The 19,870-nt window shown below is 40.9% G+C and overlaps 1 protein-coding gene across 1 annotated transcript; it reads left to right on the forward strand.

Annotated features, from left to right (window-relative positions):
* Positions 1 to 116: 116 nt before the first annotated feature.
* Positions 117 to 18,734, forward strand: ZFAND1 (zinc finger, AN1-type domain 1; the record flags this gene model as incomplete). Its single annotated transcript, XM_014549359.1, has 8 exons — positions 117 to 234; positions 1,787 to 1,829; positions 3,120 to 3,159; positions 5,685 to 5,812; positions 5,900 to 5,991; positions 6,998 to 7,119; positions 17,937 to 18,092; positions 18,187 to 18,734. Coding segments are annotated over 8 exons (870 nt in total), but the record flags the coding sequence as incomplete, so codon positions are not given.
* Between the last annotated feature and the right edge of the window lie 1,136 nt (positions 18,735 to 19,870).

The following is a 19,870-nucleotide window of genomic DNA, read 5'->3' on the forward strand; positions in this document are numbered from 1 at the left end:
GTCACTGTGGAGAGGACTGAGGGTCGGCCCGATTAGTGGGAGCGCCACCACTGATTAGTGTGCCCCGGTGGGCCGGGGGCGGAGGACAGCTCCCGCCGGGTCCTTGCTGCTGACGCGCTCGGTGTCCCTCTGCTGCGCCGCCAGCCCCTCGCAGCCCCCTCGCATGTCTTGCATGGGAAGCCTGGCCGGGGTTTGCCGGTGAGCTCTGTATCGCTGCTGTGCCCGGCTCACCCTGTAAGTCCACCTCACCTGCCATGTGTGAGATGGTCGGCTTCCTTGCCCACTTCTGGTGTCTTCTAAAGTGTAAACGTCTGAAACGAGGCCGAGGTCTAGCTCTTGGACCAGAGGACAGCAGTTAGGTTTGGAGTGTGCGTATCCTAAAACTGTTGTTAGCTTCCCGATGGATAGAAAGATGGTGTCCGGTACCAGGAAATTACCCTGATTTCACTCTTCCCCTGAGTTCTCTTGGTTTGTATCTAATGTTTACATGGTCACTAAAAGTCTCAAAATAGCAAACAGGTACAGTTCTTCCAAGTTGAGAGAGACATCAGAAGTTTCTGTTTCTGTCGCATTGACTAATGTATGCGCACTTTCTTGGTATGAAACGCTCATGGAATCCTGCAGCCAGAACCACAGGGACTGTTCTCTCAGGGGAAGGAAGAACCAACCGGGTCCTCTCGGCCCACAGCAGAATTACCCAGGGTCTCTTCGGTTATAAGATCCTTTCTTTCTGCTTCAAGTTTAGATAGCCTGCAGGATGAGATCTTTGGGGGGAAATTGTAGCTTTCTCTAAAGGGCAGTATCTTCTGTTTTCACTTTGTAAAAGTGGTGTGATTAGATATAGCCAGCCTTACTTTAGCTGTGATTTAATATGAGGCACGTTGAAAACATTCTAGAGAGTAACTTATTGTGTCGGTGGTTAATAGTTGTCACATCTGGGAATGGATACTTCCATGTGCTTTGCAAAAATTCTGTTCCTAATGTAGTTATTTATCTATTTAGTTAGTTAGTTAGTTAGTTAATACTAACTTAGTTGTTCCTCAACAGCAAGGAAAAACACAATTCAGGATTACATTTTGCAGTATTAATCCATCAATCTATTGAATTTCTGGACTTTCTTTAAAACTATCTCCACCTAGTCATCACAGTATTTTTCTCAGAGCATATTCAAGACAAATTAATTGTTGTAATTATCTTATGAATTATAGTTGCTTTCTAACTATTCATACCTTTTATGTATATCATTTGATTTTTATAATTACCCTGTGAAGTAGATATAGCATATAGTATAGATATATATACACACATATACATACAGACCTATATACATACTTAATAATAGCTCTGGTTTTGTGTATATATACTATAAAATATATTTATATATAGAATCTCCAAAGCTCTACTGTTAAGTAACTTGCTTAGCATTGCTAAATTAGTAAATAGTGGAATCAGAATTGAAACCAGGTTTTTCACTTAAAATGCAGGAAATTTGCAAAATGCAGTCCTCGAAAACAACACCTACTAACTCTGGGAAACAAAAACAGAACATTTTTTTGGATTTAACATGCTACTCTAAGTAACATTTGTCTCCTGGTAACCTAGTAACTTTCTCCCAGAGGACTTGAGGTTGTGATGGCTTTTGTTTACTTGCTACATTAGGATATTGGTCAAAAAAGGAAAGTTCTCGGAGGGAGGTGGCTCAATACTTGCAGATTCTTTATGCTTAAAAAAACTAAATCAAAATCAAATACTGACCAGTACATATAACATTTTCCTTCAATTTTAGATTTTCTTCCATTTGTATGTGATGGTTGTTCAGGAATATTTTGGTAAGTTATTTGTACAGGATTTGAAAGTAACTTTGGTGTTTGTAATATGAGGTTTACTTCTGAACAGCAAAATGATGTAAAATAGCTCTTACTTTAGCCATTGATATTTAATGTTCATTATAGTAAAATGAACACTTGAAAAAAATAGATTAGTCATGGGCTCTGATTACTTGTGCATATATTTAGCTAATCTTCTAACTTCATAGATGGCATTATCTGTGTAATTTTTCTTTTTTTAAATATATTTTTATTGATTTCAGAGAGGAAGGGAGAGGGAGAGAGATAGAAATATCAATGATGAGAGAGAATCATTGACTGGCTGCCTCCTGCACCCCCCACCCCTACCCCCCGAGGAATTGAGCCTAAAACCCTGGCATGTGCCAGGACCAGAATCAAACTGGGACCTCCTGGTTTATACATCGACACTCAACCACTGAGCAACCCTGGCTGGGCCGTGTGTGATTTTGTATGTGAAAGTTGTATTTGTGGCTTTTAATCACAAGGAGAGAACATGTCCACAATATAAAGAATATGGGAAAAATCCAGTTAATGATTATACTCTTTATTTTAATTAATAAAATGAAAGTAATGCATATTTTAAAATCAGAGCTAGAGCACATTTTTGACCTTTTATTATTGACTAGAGGCCCGGTGCACGAAAATTTGTGCACGGGGGACGGGGGGAGTCCCTCAGCCCGGCCTGTCTCCTCTCACAGTCCAGGAGCCCTTGGGGATCTCCTACTGAGGGCTTAGGCCCGTTCCCCATGGGGAGTGGGCCTAAGCTGCAGTCCAGCCTCCCTCTGTGGGAGGCGACTGGCCAATCAGGAAGGCACTGCCCCCATCACCCCCTCGCTGCTGCTGCCTCTGGCCTTCCTCTGCAGGAGGCAACTGGGCCGATCACAGGAAGGTGATGCAGCTGCTGCTGCCACTGCCAGCTGCCGGGGCTGCCTGAGCCTCGGGCCGGCCCTAGCAGCGGCAGACCCCCCTTCTCCTCCCCCCCCCCATGTTTTGGTCTTTTCACACACCTGAAAGCACTCAGAGTAAAGGAGGTAATTTAGAGTGGCGACTTTTCTTTTTCTCATATGGAAGTTGAACAATTGTGTTTGAGGCAATAGATGCTCTATTTTTATATGATAAGGTATTTCAGCTTATCCTTATTTGTAGAGTTCTTAATGTAGCATACATGTAATTAATCTTAAGGATGCTAACAACTGAAATATCTCAGGTTATGTTATCCTTACATTATTTGATTGCATTTAAATAAACACTATTTTTTTTTAATTATTTAAGCCTTGAGCACAGAAGCAGAGAGTCGCACAGCTGTCCTGAGGTATGTTAATAGTTCTCCTCTCTAATAACTCACATTTGTATTTATGTACTTTTCTTCCAATTTTTAAAAATGTATTTTTATTGATTTCAGAGGAGAAGGGAAAGGGAGAGAGATAGAAACATCAGTGATGAGAGAGAATCATTGATTGGCTGCCTCCTGCATGTCCCCTACTGGGGATCGAGCCCTCAACCCTGGCATGTGCCCTGACTGGGGAATTGAACTGTGATCTCCTGGTTCATAGATCAACACTCAACCACTGAGCCATGCCAGCTGGGCTTTCTTCCAATTTTGAAGAGGTTTCAAACCAGCCAGTGTACAGCAGATTAAAATTTGGCATACTAAGCTAATTATGCAAATTATTGTTTTTGCTTTATTTATATTATTTTTCTCAGTTTGTTTTTTGAAAAATTGATCTATTTGGTATTTTTACTTTTTTAGTCTCATAATTCTTAGTTCTTTACACTCTAGTTCTGTTTGGGTGGCCGCTTGCAGCTCTAGGCTCCCTGTTTGCAGATCTGAAACGGAATTGCCGTCCTCATGCACCCCTGCCAGTTTCCTCCACTTGTTCGTTTGCATGGTGCCTGGTGTTAGGATTTGGTGACAATCTATTGTTCTGACTCAGTCAGCCTTAGACCACCCGGAACAAACCTGTGGTCGCACAAAGTCCCATTCTAATTCTGACCACATGGAGAGCTTAAAAAGTGGCTGGCAGACAGAAACCAAAATGTCATCTGTGTTACTGATAAAGGATAAGGAGGATGATAGTAAAGCTTAGCGAGAAGAGCCCAGTAGGTCTGCAGAGAACGCCAGGACTGGGCACACTGCCTGCCCATCCCAGCAGTGCTGGACCCCGCCAGGCCTCCTCCTTGACTCCCAGGTTCAGTTCCAAGAAGAAAAAGAGAAAGCTGGGCCCACTGTCTCACATTTGACAGGTCGACAAGAGGCCCTGTCTCCCTCGGGTCAGGAGAGGCGGGAAGTTAAACTGGATTCACTCCATTTGGAAGGAAGCGTTTGCCTCACACTTTGCAGGGAACACTTATTTCTGCCCACTGTTTGCCAAGCACAAGGATTTTACATCTGTTCTGTCAGTTATAGAAAATTCAGGTTAAACGGCTTCAAAGTCTGGCCCTGCGAAGTTTAGGTGATTTATTTGCGGGAACTAAAAATTAATGAACTTATTGGTATTACGCAGGGTTAACTGGGAGGAAAATCTCATTTAGAGTCACAGAAACATGCTGATGTTTCTTATGCAACTTGTAAATCTGCCCCGTGCTTTCCTTTTTCTTATGATACCACTTGATTTTCTTTTAATGTCTCTCACAGAATGTCTCTCAATTGGATCTCCATTAAATAGTGAAGAAAAATCACTTACCGTGAGACTGTGGGAACAAGTTTGGAAAAATAGTTAAGTCAATTCCAACAAGATGCAACTATCATTTATATGGAGGAGTGTCTTTGATTGTGGATTTCAAGCAATTATTTCTCTAAATTCATTCAACTCTAGAAACGTAGTTACTTAATACACCCCCCCCCCCCCCCCCCCCCCCCGTCGAAAGTGCACTGTAAGCCCCTTCACTTGTATGAAAGACCCACATTAGTACCTGTTTGTGCTAACCTAAAGAAACCCAGAAAGGATGTCCACTTTTACAAAAAAAGGGAGGAGGGAAAATAGCATTTAACACTTGTTTTGCAGTGAGCCATTCACTACACAGGCAGCGCACCCCGAGCTGTGAGAGCGGCCCGGCAAGCTCCTTCCCCCGGAATCATGCTCAGCATCTCGGCATTAGGGCCCCCCAGCTTTGAACTGTGTCTGAGCATCTGGGAGACCCATTTTGGGGTCTGGGAACAGGGAAAAAATTTTCCATGTAAATTAATGGTCATTGCGCCATTTCGGTTTATGAAAAGTTTCATAGGTAGGAATGCTCAGCTACTTTCGGATAGTGGGGGACACCTGTAGTCAAAAGAGCCTGGTTGATCTGGATTTTTTTTTTTAATCTTATAAAATCTCATCTTTTTCTGATGTAATATTTGCTGGGAATACAATACTAAATACACATCACGAACAGTATATCATTATGAAAACTGTCTTTAACCCTCTGTATCATGGATAAACATAATTTTAAGTGTTCATTTATATATACTTAACTACTTAAAATTGGTGTAGAAAATAGATAGACTTGCCATTGAGGACTGATGTTGAGATGACTACCTGAGCATGTTAGTATGGGGGCATCTTTGTGTTGGACCGTTACAAAGTAGAAGACTAAAATTATAAAGAGTAACTCAATAGTCACGGTAAATTGATTTAGAAGATAAATATACCACAGTAGATGATTATGAAAATGTAGAACAGTCAACACAATAATCATTTCTCACACAAATATTTACTATAATCTGTTTTGTGGGAGCATCGAAGTTGCTCTTATAAGTTTAAGCAGCAGTAAAATGAATGCTGCCTTTCAAAATAGATTTGTTGACTTATTCTCCATGTGAAATACACCAATTTCTCCTTTTTACATTTTCAGGTGACTGTAGTCAAGGAGAGGCTGAAGTCAGATACACATGCGTCTTACCCATGTGCGTTCAAGGGCTGTGCTGAGAAAGAGCTTGTACCAGTGACCTGTCCTCACTGTGAGAAGAACTTTTGCCTGAGGTGAGCACTCAGATCCCCCACACTCTGTGTATCTGTTTAACTTGTATACAGATACTTGAACTGGTGTCACTCTTCTGTTGCTCACAGACACCGTCACCAGTCAGATCATGAATGTGAAAAACTGGAACTCCCTAAGCCTCGCATGGCTGGCACTCAGAAACTTGTTAGAGACATTATTGGCAAGTACCAAGGAAACTGGTTTCATTGCTTTCTGTGTTGCTGTCTACCTATTAGTTCCAAAGCTCCTGCTGCTTATGTCTGCTTCTCAGTATGGAAGGCATTGTTAACAGCCCCGGTGGGCTGAAACTTGCAATCTATTTTGATGATACTCTTGCAACAGTATTTCTCACAAAGCCAGATGTTTTCCTGCTCGGCCACTCAGATCAGCTGGTTAACCATCACAGCTAGAAATAGTTTCACGGAGCTAAAGTAGTGGTTTGTAGTCTCTAAAGACTAAATGTTAAGCCTAGTCTGCTGTCCTAAGAATGCTGTTACAATCTGAGGTACCAGGAAAGAATCTATAATAATAAAAGCGTAATATGCTAATTAGACCGGACGTCCTTCCGGTCGACCTTCCGGATGAAGTTGGGTCTGCAAGGGAAGCCCGGGTCCCGGGTGCCTGTCAGTGGCCAGAGGGAAGCCTGGGTACCGGGTGCCAGAGGGAAGCTGGTGCTGGCAGCCTGGAGAAGGAAGGCCTACTCGTGCACGAAATTCGTGCATCGGGCCTCTAGTATATCTGTAAACTAGACCAGTCTCTGCCAACATGTTAGTTCAGCAGAATTTTCATTCTTTGTAAGGACGCTACCTTTAATAAAATCTTCTATAACCAAATCTTAAAGTTCTCTGTGGAAGTGTTAGTGATTAGAGTAAATCAGCTTAAGTTCGAAAGAAGCACCACACTAAGGGTTTTGATGTGGAGATTGTCAATATTTTAAATATACCTACACAATATGTTGTCTCTGTAGAGCTCCGTTGTGTGTAGTTTTTGTATGTTTCAGAGCCATAAAAAATTAATCACGGAGGATGGGCTGAGACCATCCTCCGCCCCTGTGCCCACCGCAGCCTTGCAGCCCACAGTTCCTTTCAAGGTGCACAAATTCATGCACTGGGCCCCTAGTAGTTAATAAAAGTCTAGAAAATATAATGTAAACATTTTGTGTTTATATGCTTATTTTTATTTCTTAGATTCCAAGACAGGAGAGACAGCGAATAAGCGACGGAAGGGTGCAAAAAATAGCGCAACAGCTGCCAAGGTAGCACTGATGAAATTAAAGATGCATGCTGATGGGGATAAGTCACTGCCCCAGGTTGGTCTTGGAGACTTTGAAAAACAAAATGTTTACATGTGGTTGAAGCCCCTCTCTACTCCTCCCTCCCATCTAGTAACAACTAACCTGAACCTGATGTGTATCTTTCCTAGTGTTACAGGTGTGTAGCTACATAAAAAATGGTACATTGTTTTGTGAGATTTTCACTTTATAGAAATGGCAAGGAGTCATACGTATCCTTCCTCAGCTCTTTTTTTTTTTCACTTGGCATCATGTTTTTAGCATTTATCCATGTTGACACATTTGGTCTAGTTTGTTCATTGTGATAACTGCAAATCCCATAATATGAATATACCACATTTATTCATTCTCATGATGAACAATATTCAGAATTTTTCCAAGTTTTTTTGCTATTATAAACTGTTCAACAGTGACTGTCCTTGTGTGTATATGGGAATGTCTCAGTAGGGCAGTTCCTTTAAAAAGCCATAATGTCAATTGTATTTTATACAGCAACCCAGTACATACATACATAGATACATGCATACATACCTTAACACAGTTTCACCTAACCTTACACTGGTATTTTCTAATTCTATTTTGTTTTAAAGAGTATTGATTTTATAACCCCTGAAGGATTGAGGCCCTCAGATTGAAAAATGCTCCCCTGGGGAAGATACGGAGAAATAGAAAAGCTGGGTCCTGGGCTTTGCTTATCCTCAGGTTTCCTGGATGCTGTCAACTTTGTGCTCAGTGGTTGTGCTAATTTTTTGTCTGAGGGTTTCAGGGTTTCTTGCCAACACTGGGTGTTATTCATTGTTACCAAACTGATAGATATGAAGTTATGTCTCATTGAGGTTTAAAGTTAAATTTCCCTTTTGACAATTAAGGTTCAGTTATTTTGCATGAGTTTATTGGCTATTGACTTTCTTCTGTGAATTATTTGTTCATATCCTTTGCCTACTTTTTCTGTTGGGTTGTTGCACTTTTTTTTACTCTAGATCAGTGGTTCTCAACCTTCCTAATGCCGCGACCCTTTAATACAGTTCCTCATGTTGTGGTGACCCCCAACCATAAAATTATTTTCGTTGCTACTTCATAACTGTAATTTTGCTACTGTTATGAATCGTAATGTAATTATATATGTGTTTTCCGATGGTGAACCCTGTGAAAGGGTCGTTCGACCCCCAAAGGGGTCGCGACCCACAGGTTGAGATCCGCTGCTCTAGATGTTCTGCATTTTTTTACTACATGTGTTGCACATTTCCTCTCTCAATTTGTGGTTTGTCTTCTCTTTGTTTTTTATGAGTGGTTCAGACTTTTAAAATTTTAATATGTTCAAATTTATTAGTGATTTCTCTAAGATTTGTACTTTTCAAAGTAAATTGTTTAAGATATTTTCTTACATTTTCCTTTAAAAGCTTTATTTTATTTGCTTATTTTGTGTAGCTCTTTATTCCATTTAATTATAAGTAGAAGTAAAGATTTACACATATACACATATCTGAATGGATTACCTATGGTCATAACATAAGGTACTGAGAGTTCATCCTTGTAATTACACCTCAGTCACCTACCATATAGTACACATGGGACTAGTTTGGGACTGTCCATCTTTTCATTAATATCAAACTAGCTTATTATCATAGCTGTGTAAGAAGTAGGGCACGTTTCTCCACCTTACTTTTTGCTTCCAGCTGTGTCTATTCTTGGCTCTTTATTCTTTTGTAAAAATTGTAGGATCACTTTGTCCTGTTCTATGAAATTGTGCTTGATAGGAATTATACTGAATTTTCTATTAGAACGGTTTACTTCTTTAGAATTTTGACTCTTCTCATCCCATCCATATTTGTTGTCTATTGTTCCAATTTTTCTTTAGGTCTTCTTTTCTGTCTTTAAATAACATCTGTAATGCTTACCATTCATATCTATATGTCTTTTCTTAATTATATTCTTAGGTTCTTCCTAATTTTTGCTGCCATCGTAAATAATAACTTTTAAAAAACTTAACGCTTCCTTAATTGGTTATGCTGGTTGTTGTTTGTTGTCCTGTCCTGCAAAGAAACCTCTCATTGTTCCCATGGTTTATAGGCTTTCTGGGATGTTTTCATGCAGTTATATTTTCTGCAAATGACAGTTTTGTGTTTTGGTGTTTCTTTTCCTCAAATTTTCTTTCCTCTGACTCCTGCTTTTCATCATTATTTGTCTTAATGCATGGGTTGATCTCTACAGATCAGGACTGAATAATATGGGTGACAGCAGACATCTTCATCACAGTTCTGACTTTAATCCAAATGAGTCTGAAGTTTCAACATTAAATATTTTCTTTATTGTAGGTTGTTCATAGTTGCCTTTATCGGGTTAACAATATTTCTTTCTATTCCTAGCTTACTAGAAATTTATGTCGTGAATACTTATTAAATTTTTCTGTGGGTTTTTTCCCTACATCTAATAAGATGATCATGTTGATGTATTTTTTTGTTATTGTTTTTCCTTATCAGTGTGATAAATTATGTTGATTGATTTTCTGTTGTTGAATCACCCACATTTTCTGGGATAAACCACTTGACTTTGGTATATAATTCTTTTAAAATGCACTATTACATTGATTTTCTAATATGTTACTTAGTAGTATTTTGTGCCATTAGTAGCCAGATTATACTTATAAAATTAGTTGAGTAGGTTTCCCTCTTCTATTCTTTGAAATAGTTGTAGAAGGTGGGATTCTTTGTTGTTGAAGCTTTGGTAATGGTTATTATAGCCTTTTTGAAAAAGCGGAGAATATCTAACATGATTTCAAAATGTTAAATAGTTCTTGGTTTATTTGGATAATCTGTTGCTTCTGAAATAAATGTTGGTAAATAATATTTTTCTTAAAATTCCTGGTGTAGATTCTCCTGTTTATTATTATAAAGTTGTTCAACTTATTCTCTTAAATAAGAGAATTCCAGAATCTCTACTGTGTCTTTAGTCATTCCATTTCATTCTTAATATTTTTTCATTTGCATCTCTCTTTGTTTTCTCCTTGGCCGGTCTTCCTAGATGTTTGTGTTTATTTTATTTATTTATATTTTAGTCTTTTCAAAGAACCATATTTTGGTTTTATTGTCCTCTGTATTGTTGCTTTGCTTTCTTTTTCACCAAACTCTGGGTGTCCTTTTTTCTTTGTTCATATTTTTTCTGATGTACTTTTTTCATCTTTTCTCATTCAATGGTGAACTTATCTGTTTTCAACCTACTTGTTTGGGTGTGTTTTTCAGGTAACTTTAATTTGATATAGTTGCAAACACAAAATAGTAGCAAGAATAGTACAAAGAAATTTTCCACATTTTTTACCCAAATATACCAGTTAATTACATTTTGCCCTTACTTGCTTTATCATTTGCAGTCTCTCTCTTTGTACATATGTCTACACATGTGTACCTGTGTTTGTATGTGTGTGCATACTAATTTTTGGTTTGCTTATGTATTAGTTTCTGAGACAGGTGTGTTAATATCTCCTGGAGCTGTGGTTTTGTCAGGGTTTTTCTTGTAATTCTAATGGTTTTGCTGAGTTGCATATTATCAGATGTATGGAATTCTCCATTATTATATCTCCTTTATGAATTTTTTTTAAAATATATTTTATTGATTTTTTACAGAGAGGAAGGGAGAGGGATAGAGAGTTAGAAACATCGATGAGAGAGAAACATCGAACAGCTGCCTCCTGCACACTCCCTACTGGGGATGTGCCCGCAACCAAGGTACATGCCCTTGATTGGAATCGAACCTGGGACCCTTGAGTCCGCAGGCCGACGCCCTATCCACTGAGCCAAACCGGTTCGGCCTCCTTTATGAATTTTGCCTTTAATGCTATTTTGAATTATAATAGTACTAGGGGCCCAGTGCACAAATTCGTGCACTGTGAAAGGAACTGTGGGATGCAAGGCTGTGGTGGGCACAGGGGCGGGTCTTGGCCTATCCTCCGTGCCCCCTCCTGGCCCCTCCCACCACGGCCCACGGTCCCTTGTCTGCCAGAAGCCCCGCTCCCGCCGCCGCCACTCCCATCCGCTGATGGCACGGAGCAATTGGGGCCAGTGCCATCAGTGGGTGCAAGCAGCAGCTGCTGCCCTGATCTCCCCTCAGGAGCAGGGGGAGGTGGAGAAGCCCTCACGGGCGATCAGGGCTAGCAGCCACTGTTTGCACCCACTGACAGCACCGAGTGATCAGGACCGGTGCTGGGTGCCGGCACCTGGTGTGAGCGGAGGCTCCGCCGCCAGCTGCAGGTGCAAGTGGGGCTGGTGCCAGCAGCAGGTGTGAGCTCCTGGCAGGACCACAGTTCACGGGAGCAAAGAATTTTCAGTAACCACCAGAGGCTCGCCCCGATGACAGCGACTGGTGCCCCGCCTTGGTCTGGCGCCCCCACTTACCTGCTCCACCATCCCGCCGCGGCCAATGCCTGCCATGTTCCGCGCTCTCCCACCTGCTGCCAACGCCCACCATGTTCCACGTTTGCCCCCTGGTGGTCAGTGCACATCATAGCGACCAGTTGTTCAGTTGTTCCGCTGTTTGGTCTATTTGCATATTAGGGTTTTATCCTATCTAATAATAGACAAACATGGTAATTGACCATACCTTCACTACGCCTCACATTGGCTAATCAGCACGATATGCAAATTAGCCACCAACAAAGATGGCGGCTAATTTGCATACTGTAGGCAGGGTGGCAGCAAGCCGCCAGTGTGCCGCCATCCAGGGCAGGCCTGCCCCAGAAGCCCCAGCAGCAGGCCTGCCTTGCCGCCAGGGACCCGATTGGCAGGTCCTGGGCGGCAAGGCAGGCTGGCCCCAGAAGACCCAGAAGCCACCTGATATGGTAGTAACTCTATCAGTAAGCACTTTGAAAGTCAGTGGCATAAATGCACTAATTGAAAGAAAGATTATGAGGGTGAATCAAAAACAAAACCCACTTTAAATATAAAGACACATATTGCCGAAACCGGTTTGGCTCAGTGGATAGAGCGTTGGCCTGCAGACTGAAAGGTCCCAGGTTCGATTCCGGTCAAGGGCATGTACCTGGGTTGCGGGCACATCCCCAGTAGGAGATGTGCAGGAGGCGGCTGATCGATGTTTCTCTTTCATCGATGTTTCTAACTCTCTATCTCTCTCCCTTCCTCTCTGTAAAAAATCAATAAAATATATTTGCTGCAGCCTGTTTTGCTCAGTGGATAGAGCATTAGCCCGTGGACTGAAGGGTCCCAGGTTCGATTCCAGTCAAGGGCATGTACCTCAGTTGCTGGCTTGATCCCCAGTCCCTATCAGAGCATGTGCAGGAGGCAACCAATCAATGTGTCTCTCCCTTTCCCTTCACTCTCTCTAAAATTTAATGGAAAAATATCCTTGGGTGAAGATTAACAAAAACAAAGTAAATGGATTAAGTAACATTAAAGAGATTATAAGAAAAATATATTCCAAATTTTGTTAGTTGTATAATGGTTATGTTTAAATTATTAACACCTAAGAAATTGGGTGAAGGGTACATATAATATGCTGTAGTATTTTATAGGTTTTTTTACATGTATGAGATTATTTCAAATTAAAATATTAAAAAATTAAAAATTAATAAAATATTAATTGAAATGTATCTGCATTACATGAAAAATCTCCTAATTGCTTCTAGCATAATTTATTAAATTGTGCTAAAATTTACAAGGGTTCAATTAAAAAATATCTTAATTCTAAATGATATAATAGAAAATATATAATAGTGCAGTTATAAGCACTTATCTGAAAATAAAAATTTAAAGAAGTGAATTTAAAGAAGGGATTAGCCAAAGAAAATATATGCACAACCCATGGACACAGACAACAGTATGGTGATGGCCAGAGAGAAGTGGGGGACAAGAGCTGGGTAGAGGGGACAAAAGGGGGGAAATAGGGACATCCTATATAATAATAATAAAAGGCTAATATGCACATTCTGAACGGCAGAATGACCGGTGGCTATGATGCGCACTGGCCACCAGGGGGCAGATGCTCAATGCAGGAGCTGCCCCCTGGTGGTCAGTGCACTTCCATATGGGGAGTGCTACTCAGCTAGAAGCTGGCTCATGGCTGGCCAGCGCAGAGGTGGTGGCAGGAGCCTCTCCCACCTCTGTGGCAGTACTAAGAATGTCCAACTAACAGTTTAGACCTGATCCCTTGGGGGCCTAAGCCTTTAGTCGGACATCCCCCGAGGGCTCCCTGGCTGCCAGAAGGATGTCTGACTGCAAGCTTAGGCCCGCTCCCCAGGGACAGGTGGACATCCCCCAAGGGGTCCTGGACTGTGAATGGGTGCAGGCCGGGCTGAGGGACCCCCCCCACCCCCGGAGTGCACAAATTTTTGTGCCCCGGACCACTAGTATATATAGATTGTTTCACTAGTTTTCTTTTGGTTAAGATTTAACTATTATGTCTTTTTTCATCATGTTATGTTCAACTTTTCTGTGTTGTTTTGTTTTAGGGTGTCTCTTGTAAGCAGCATATAGCTGGACTTTGTTTTTTTAATCCAGTTTGATAGTATTCCCCTTTTATAGGTGAGTTGAATCCATTTATATATATTGTGATCACTGATACATTTGAATGTATTTCTTCCATCTTATGATTTTTGCTCATCATCCTTATTTCTCTTTCCTGTCTTCTTTTGTATTGATTGGATTTTCTATGTTTTCTTGTATTCTACTCTTTTAGAAACCATTGATTTATTCTTCTTTTAGTGATTATCCTTAGTATTTTTCTTTTTAAAAATCTTTCTTTAATGTTTTTAAATTTGCAAAGGTAGTACACACTTTTAGCAAGAGTAACTATTAAGAAATGTGTAAAGGAAAAAATCAAACTTCTTTAGGATTCATACTGGATTTGCATTACATGTTATTTACCAGTTTTGAGAGAAATAATGTTTTTATTACGTGGCATTCCTATCCAGGAGCCTTATGTGTCCTTCTAGTTATTCAGATCATATTTCTTGTCTTGTGTAACATGCTTGTCTTCATTTAAGTCTCATTCCCTATTTATTTTCATTTCCAATTATTTTTGGGGTTTATTTCTGTTGTGAACAAAATATTTGTGTCCACCTCTATTTTCAGGTACTTACTGCTAATATAGAGAAAAGAGTCTTGATTTCTGTATATTCATCTGATTCAGCCACATCATCAAACTCTTATGATTACTTTTAGAAGTTTTTTTTTTACCATTAGTGCCTTTGATTTCCTAGATATGCAGTCACACCCCATTAGCAGGATAGCTTTTATTTTATAACTAGAGGCCTGGTACACGAATTCATGCACTGGTGGGGTCCCTTGGCCTGGCCGGCAGTCGGGGCCATTGGGGCCATCTCGCCCAGTCTCAATGGGGCCGGCTGGCTGGGAGGAGGGACTGTGGGAGGTTGGCTGTGGGAGCACACTGACCACCAGGGGGCAGCTCCTGCGTTGAGCGTCTGTCCCCTGGTGGTCAGTGTGTATCACAGCGAACTGTCGTAATGGTTGCTTAGGCTTTATATATATAGGTAATTATATTAGTTATTTCATTTTCTTATTATACGTTATCTAGAACAGCAGCTCTCAACCTGTGGGTCGCGACCCCTTTGGCGGTTGAACGACCCTTTCACAGGGGTCGCCTAAGACCATCCTGCATATCAGATATTTACATGACGATTCATAACAGTAGCAACATTACAGTTATGAAGTAGCAACGAAAATGATTTTATGGTTGGGTCACAACATGAGGAACTGTATTTAAAGGGCCAGAAGGTTGAGAACCACTGATCTAGAATCTCCAATATAATGTATTATAGTAATGGTGATAACAGGCTTGTGTTTATATTTTTATTTTTTATGTATAAAAGTAAAAACCGCCTTAACCGGTTTGGCTCAGTGGATAGAGCGTCAGCCTGTGGACTCAAGGGTCCCAGGTTAGATTCCGGTCAAGGGCATGTACTTTGGTTGCGGGCACATCCCCAGTAGGGGGTGTGCAGGAGGCGGCTGATCGATGTTTCTCAGTGATGTTTCTAACTCTCTACCCCTCTCCCTTCCTCTCTGTAAAAAATCAATAAAATATTTTAAAAAAAAGTAAAAACCAATTTTCCTCTTTAAAGTTACTTGATATTACATCCTCTCAAATAGCACAAGGAGCTTGACATGCCTATCCACTCGAATGTCTCCCATCCATCATCTTTGTTCACACATAAAGATTATTGTCATCAATACCTATGTAAATCTACAAATTTTTTTTAGTTTCTTCTTTCCTTAGGACTTACATTTATTTTTCTGAATTCCATTCTTTAGTGATTCATTCAGAGTCTGTGCAGGTAAACTCTTTTAGTCTTTCTTGTCTGAGAGTGCACTATTTTACCTTTGCTCCAGCTGCTTGTCTATTAGACTCTCACTTCCTTGGATCTATGTACAGTGGCCTCTGATCTGTTATAGGGGAAATATGTGCTGTCTCTTGATTTTCATTGCTATATGGGTAACTGTCTTTTTTAGTGGCTTTTAAGACTTTACCTGTGGTATTTTTCAATTTCAGTGCAATGTTTCTGGGCATGGATTTATTTTAATTGCCCATCTTGGCCCTTGAAATACATTTAAAATTTTAACTTATGTCTTCACTTTTAGAAGATTATGTCATTTTTCTCTGACTATTGCTCCTCCATCATCTCTTCTCTTCGGAAACTCTTGTTAGTTTCAGACCTCTTTGGAAACATAAAGTTTCTATCTTGCTTTCTCCTTGTGCTACATTCTAGATGACTTCCTCAACTCCATCTCCCTATCAAGTAAGCCTTTTTATGGAAGGTTAGAGAAATTTTATCCTGTTTGAACTTTTAATTTCAGAAACTGTGGGTTTTTTTATGTTTATATTTCTTATTAGCTATTTATAGCTTCTTATTTTATTTCTGCCTGTTGTTAACGTAAAAAAACCATTGAAACCTGTAAAGAATTTTTGTGAGTTTATTTGAGCCAAACTGTCGACATATGCCGGGAAGCAGAACCTCAAGGAATTGAGATAGTGCTCCGGAGAATGGCAGGGTTACATCCGTATTTATACATGAAATTCATTGGTGACAGATTTAAGGAGGTGGGATTAAGCGAAGTGGGGAAACCTCTGTGATAGGATAAAAAGTAAAATGAAAGACACATACTTAGGTGGGTGCAGGAACAATTAACATGATACTGAAAGAATCTGCTGCATCTGTCCTGAGCCCAGCACACCTGGCTGTGCCCCAGGGGCTCCAGATACAGGGAAATCACAAGTTACCCAGACATTTCAAGGGTATGTTATCATAGATGCAAAAAGACAGATAGGCTCAGTTACGGTAAAGGTTGACCTTATCAGTGAAGATATCGGCTTAGAACGTAACTGCCCACCAAAACTGCTTTTAGTTAAGGTTTAATTTCAGACCATCCTTTGTGGTTACTTTAGGTCTCCGAGTCTGCAAAACTGCCATGCAGGCCTCTCCTGAGCTCGTCAGGTCAGCATGTGGCCCCTTTCGTCCACACTGTTTTGGTTTCATAACTTCTTGTTCCTTTTTTATGGGTATTATCCCTTAATTTTTCTCATTTTTAAATGTCTTTTTCACACTTAGTTATTTTCATCTTGGTTTGCTATGAAATTTCAGTTTACAGATTGTGCATGTTGGTCTTGAATAGGAACTCCCTTCTGGTCTCTCTCTCTGCCCACTCACCTTTCTGCATTTCTGTTCCATTTGTGATCTTGAAGCATATTTATCTTTTTTTTAGGTGAGTCTATATTTTTTTAATATTCTCTTTTCATATTTATACTCTGATTACTTTGATTTTATAGAGTTGGCCCAGAGTTTGAACTTCCAATGATTTCTTATTTTTTCTTTTAATTCTTGTTATCTATAATAACACACTCCACTGGTCTTCAACAAATCTAAGTTCTTTGGTGCTGGGAATGGTCTTGAATCTAATGTTTCCTAAAATAATTGTAATCTTTCCTCTATGACTTAGAGATGCTCCTCTTATGCCAACAATTACATTGTGACAGGAATTGGTCTGTAAAGCCAACTCTTTTTAAAGCAATTTTTAGGAATCAAGGAACACCTTTGCTTTTACTCTTTTTTCCCTCTGCATTTATTAACTTAGCATGAAAATACAATATGAGGAAACATATAGGGTATAGAATCCTGGAGGGACCATCAAATCTTCTATGAAACTTGTCTATTTTTTCTTTCTTTTTTTCTAGCTTCTTTATTCTCAAAAGCCCTGCTATCTCTAAAACATTGTCTTTCAAGTAGGAAGATGTGTTTCATGTTTCAGGGATCTTTCATTTGCGAATGACAGAAACTTGATACCAACTAGCGTAATGAAAACAGTTTTCCCCTCGTGTGATGGTAGTGGCATTGATCTGGTCACCAGGATGACTGAGTTCCAGGGCGCAGATGCATTAGAAAGAGCCCATTGTGTCCTTGACTTCCCTCTGTGTTGGGCCCATTCTTTCCCATCCCACAGGACTTTTTCCACCTTGGTTCAGGAGTGGCTGAGGGGCCTGGGTGATAGCTGTAGGCAAGTCTTATTTAATTCAATAAGCCCTAAAATCTCAGGAGAAAGAGAGCTGCCCTTTCCACCCCAGCGTTTGAATGTAAAATCCCGGGAAAGACCTTAGTTGATTTACCTGAGGTCACATAACCCGTCTTTGCACAGGTCACCTTGGCCAGGCCCTCTACCCATGCATTCAGGTGGCTGCTGGGCGACTCTGACTGGTACTCCCACCACCAGTTTTAGCATCAGAGGGCAGTCCCTCGCTGACCAGGAGAAGAGTGGAAGTGACAAAAACAGATGTCTCATTCATGTATGTAATCTATTGTAACTGTTTTGTTCCTACAGACGGAAAGAGTCTACTTGCAGGTTTTCTTACCCCAGGGGAGCAAAGAGAAGAGCAAACCCATGTTCTTCTGCCAGCGCTGGAGCGTTGGGAAGGTCATCGACTTTGCAGCTTCTTCAGCCAGTCTCAGAAACGACAACAACAAGTCCACAGCCAAGGTACCCGCGGGTCGTAACAGCTCTGCCTAGGGGTTTAGGCTGTGCTACACGCGTGTTTGTTACGCTACATTGTGCTTCGTTTCTCTCTCAACAGAAGTTAAGGCTCTGTCACATGACTTCTGGAGAAGCGTTGCCCTTGGACCACACGCTGGAAGCCTGGATGGCCAGGGAGGACTGTCCCTTATACAACGGCGGGAATGTTGTCTTGGAGTATCTTAGTGAGGAAGAACAGTTTTTAAAGAATGTCGACTCTTACTTGGAATAGTCATTCAAGGATTCAATCCAGGAATCATGAGGAAAAGTCTCTGTGAAGGCAGTTTCTTTTACTACAAATACTATAAGTATTTTTCTAAGTTGCTCTTACATTTTTTTCATTATGTCATAATGTCCATGATCAGTTTTCTATAAATTGAATTTAAATTTTTTGTTTTAAAGTTTAACTATGAATTGACAGCTATTAGCACGTTATCGTGTTTAATTAGCTTTTGTTAGGTGTGTTGCTCGTGGGGCTGTGAGCTGTTTTTTGACTGCGACTGCTCCGCGTCACCTTGACTCCAGGATCCACACTGAGTGTTCCGATGTCCCTTTTGGGACGTTGCTGTTCTGTGCAGAGGAAGAAAGATGCTCTGCAGGATACATGTATCTGTTTGACTGCGACTGCTCCGTGTCACCTTGACTCCAGGATCCACACTGAGTGTTTCGATGTCCCTTTTGGGACGTTGCCGTTCTGTGGCAGAGGAAGAAAGATGCTCTGCAGGATACATGTATCTCTTTTGCTTTGAGCAGGTAACATGCAAGCGTAGCACTATGGTGCCGGGAGTGGAGCTGTTCCGTGTGCCTGCACCATGGCGTATGCATTGATGTGTGTACGTGACTCGGGAACTGCGGGCTTGTCTCATTCACTCTTCCGAGTTTCTGGATGAGGAACCTCAGGCCTGGGGAGGAGAAGTGCTTTGGCTGCTGTCACCTACCTGCTGTGGGGCATGGCTCTGACCAAGGCTCTCTTCCTGGGCGTCACCACCTGTGTTTGTTTGTGGGAATGGATTCAAATGAGAAGAAAGATGGCGCAGCTCGACTCGATGGCAGTCTCTTCTACCCACCAAAGCAAAATGCATGCCAAGAGCGACTACATTGTACCCTCAACAAGGACTACTGTATGGAGGGAACAGAAATTATTTCTGTTTGTTCTTTGTCCCTTTTCTATTTTAATTGTCATGGACTTGCAGAGTGGCTTTAGGTTTAATTAAAGGAATGAATTCGGAATGTTCATTTCATCTCTAATTTTTCGTCGTATAATTTTCATGCAAAGAATGGAGATAGCTTCTGACTTTCATCAGCTGCTTATATACTCATTTATTAGTGAGATTATTTGAGTACCTACTAAGATAAGGATTTGATTCTAGTTTCCGTGATAACTACAGTGCAAAGCTGTGTGACAAGTACCAAATGAACAGATGGATAGTAAGTATAGCTGTGTTCCAACAGCTTTTTTTTCACAAACTGTATGACCAGAAGTAGAAATAACCCTTAAATCTATTCCCAGACACCAGAAAGTTTTCATACACAGGAATACCTTATCACGTGCCACAATTACTCGCACGTGCCAGGGGATCAGCACACGTCTCATGACTCAGCTGAGGCTAAACATGGGAGAGAAAGTCCCAGTGGGGCTGAGCAGAGGGCAGGGAAGGCAGCAGGAACTGAGTCATGTGGAGGCGAAGGCAGAGCTGTCAGTGATCAGACGGGAAGGGGAGCCAGGGCGTGGAGGGAAGGACTGG

This window comes from Myotis brandtii, unplaced genomic scaffold, assembly GCF_000412655.1.
Source record: "Myotis brandtii unplaced genomic scaffold, ASM41265v1 scaffold55, whole genome shotgun sequence".
Lineage (NCBI taxonomy): Eukaryota > Metazoa > Chordata > Mammalia > Chiroptera > Vespertilionidae > Myotis > Myotis brandtii.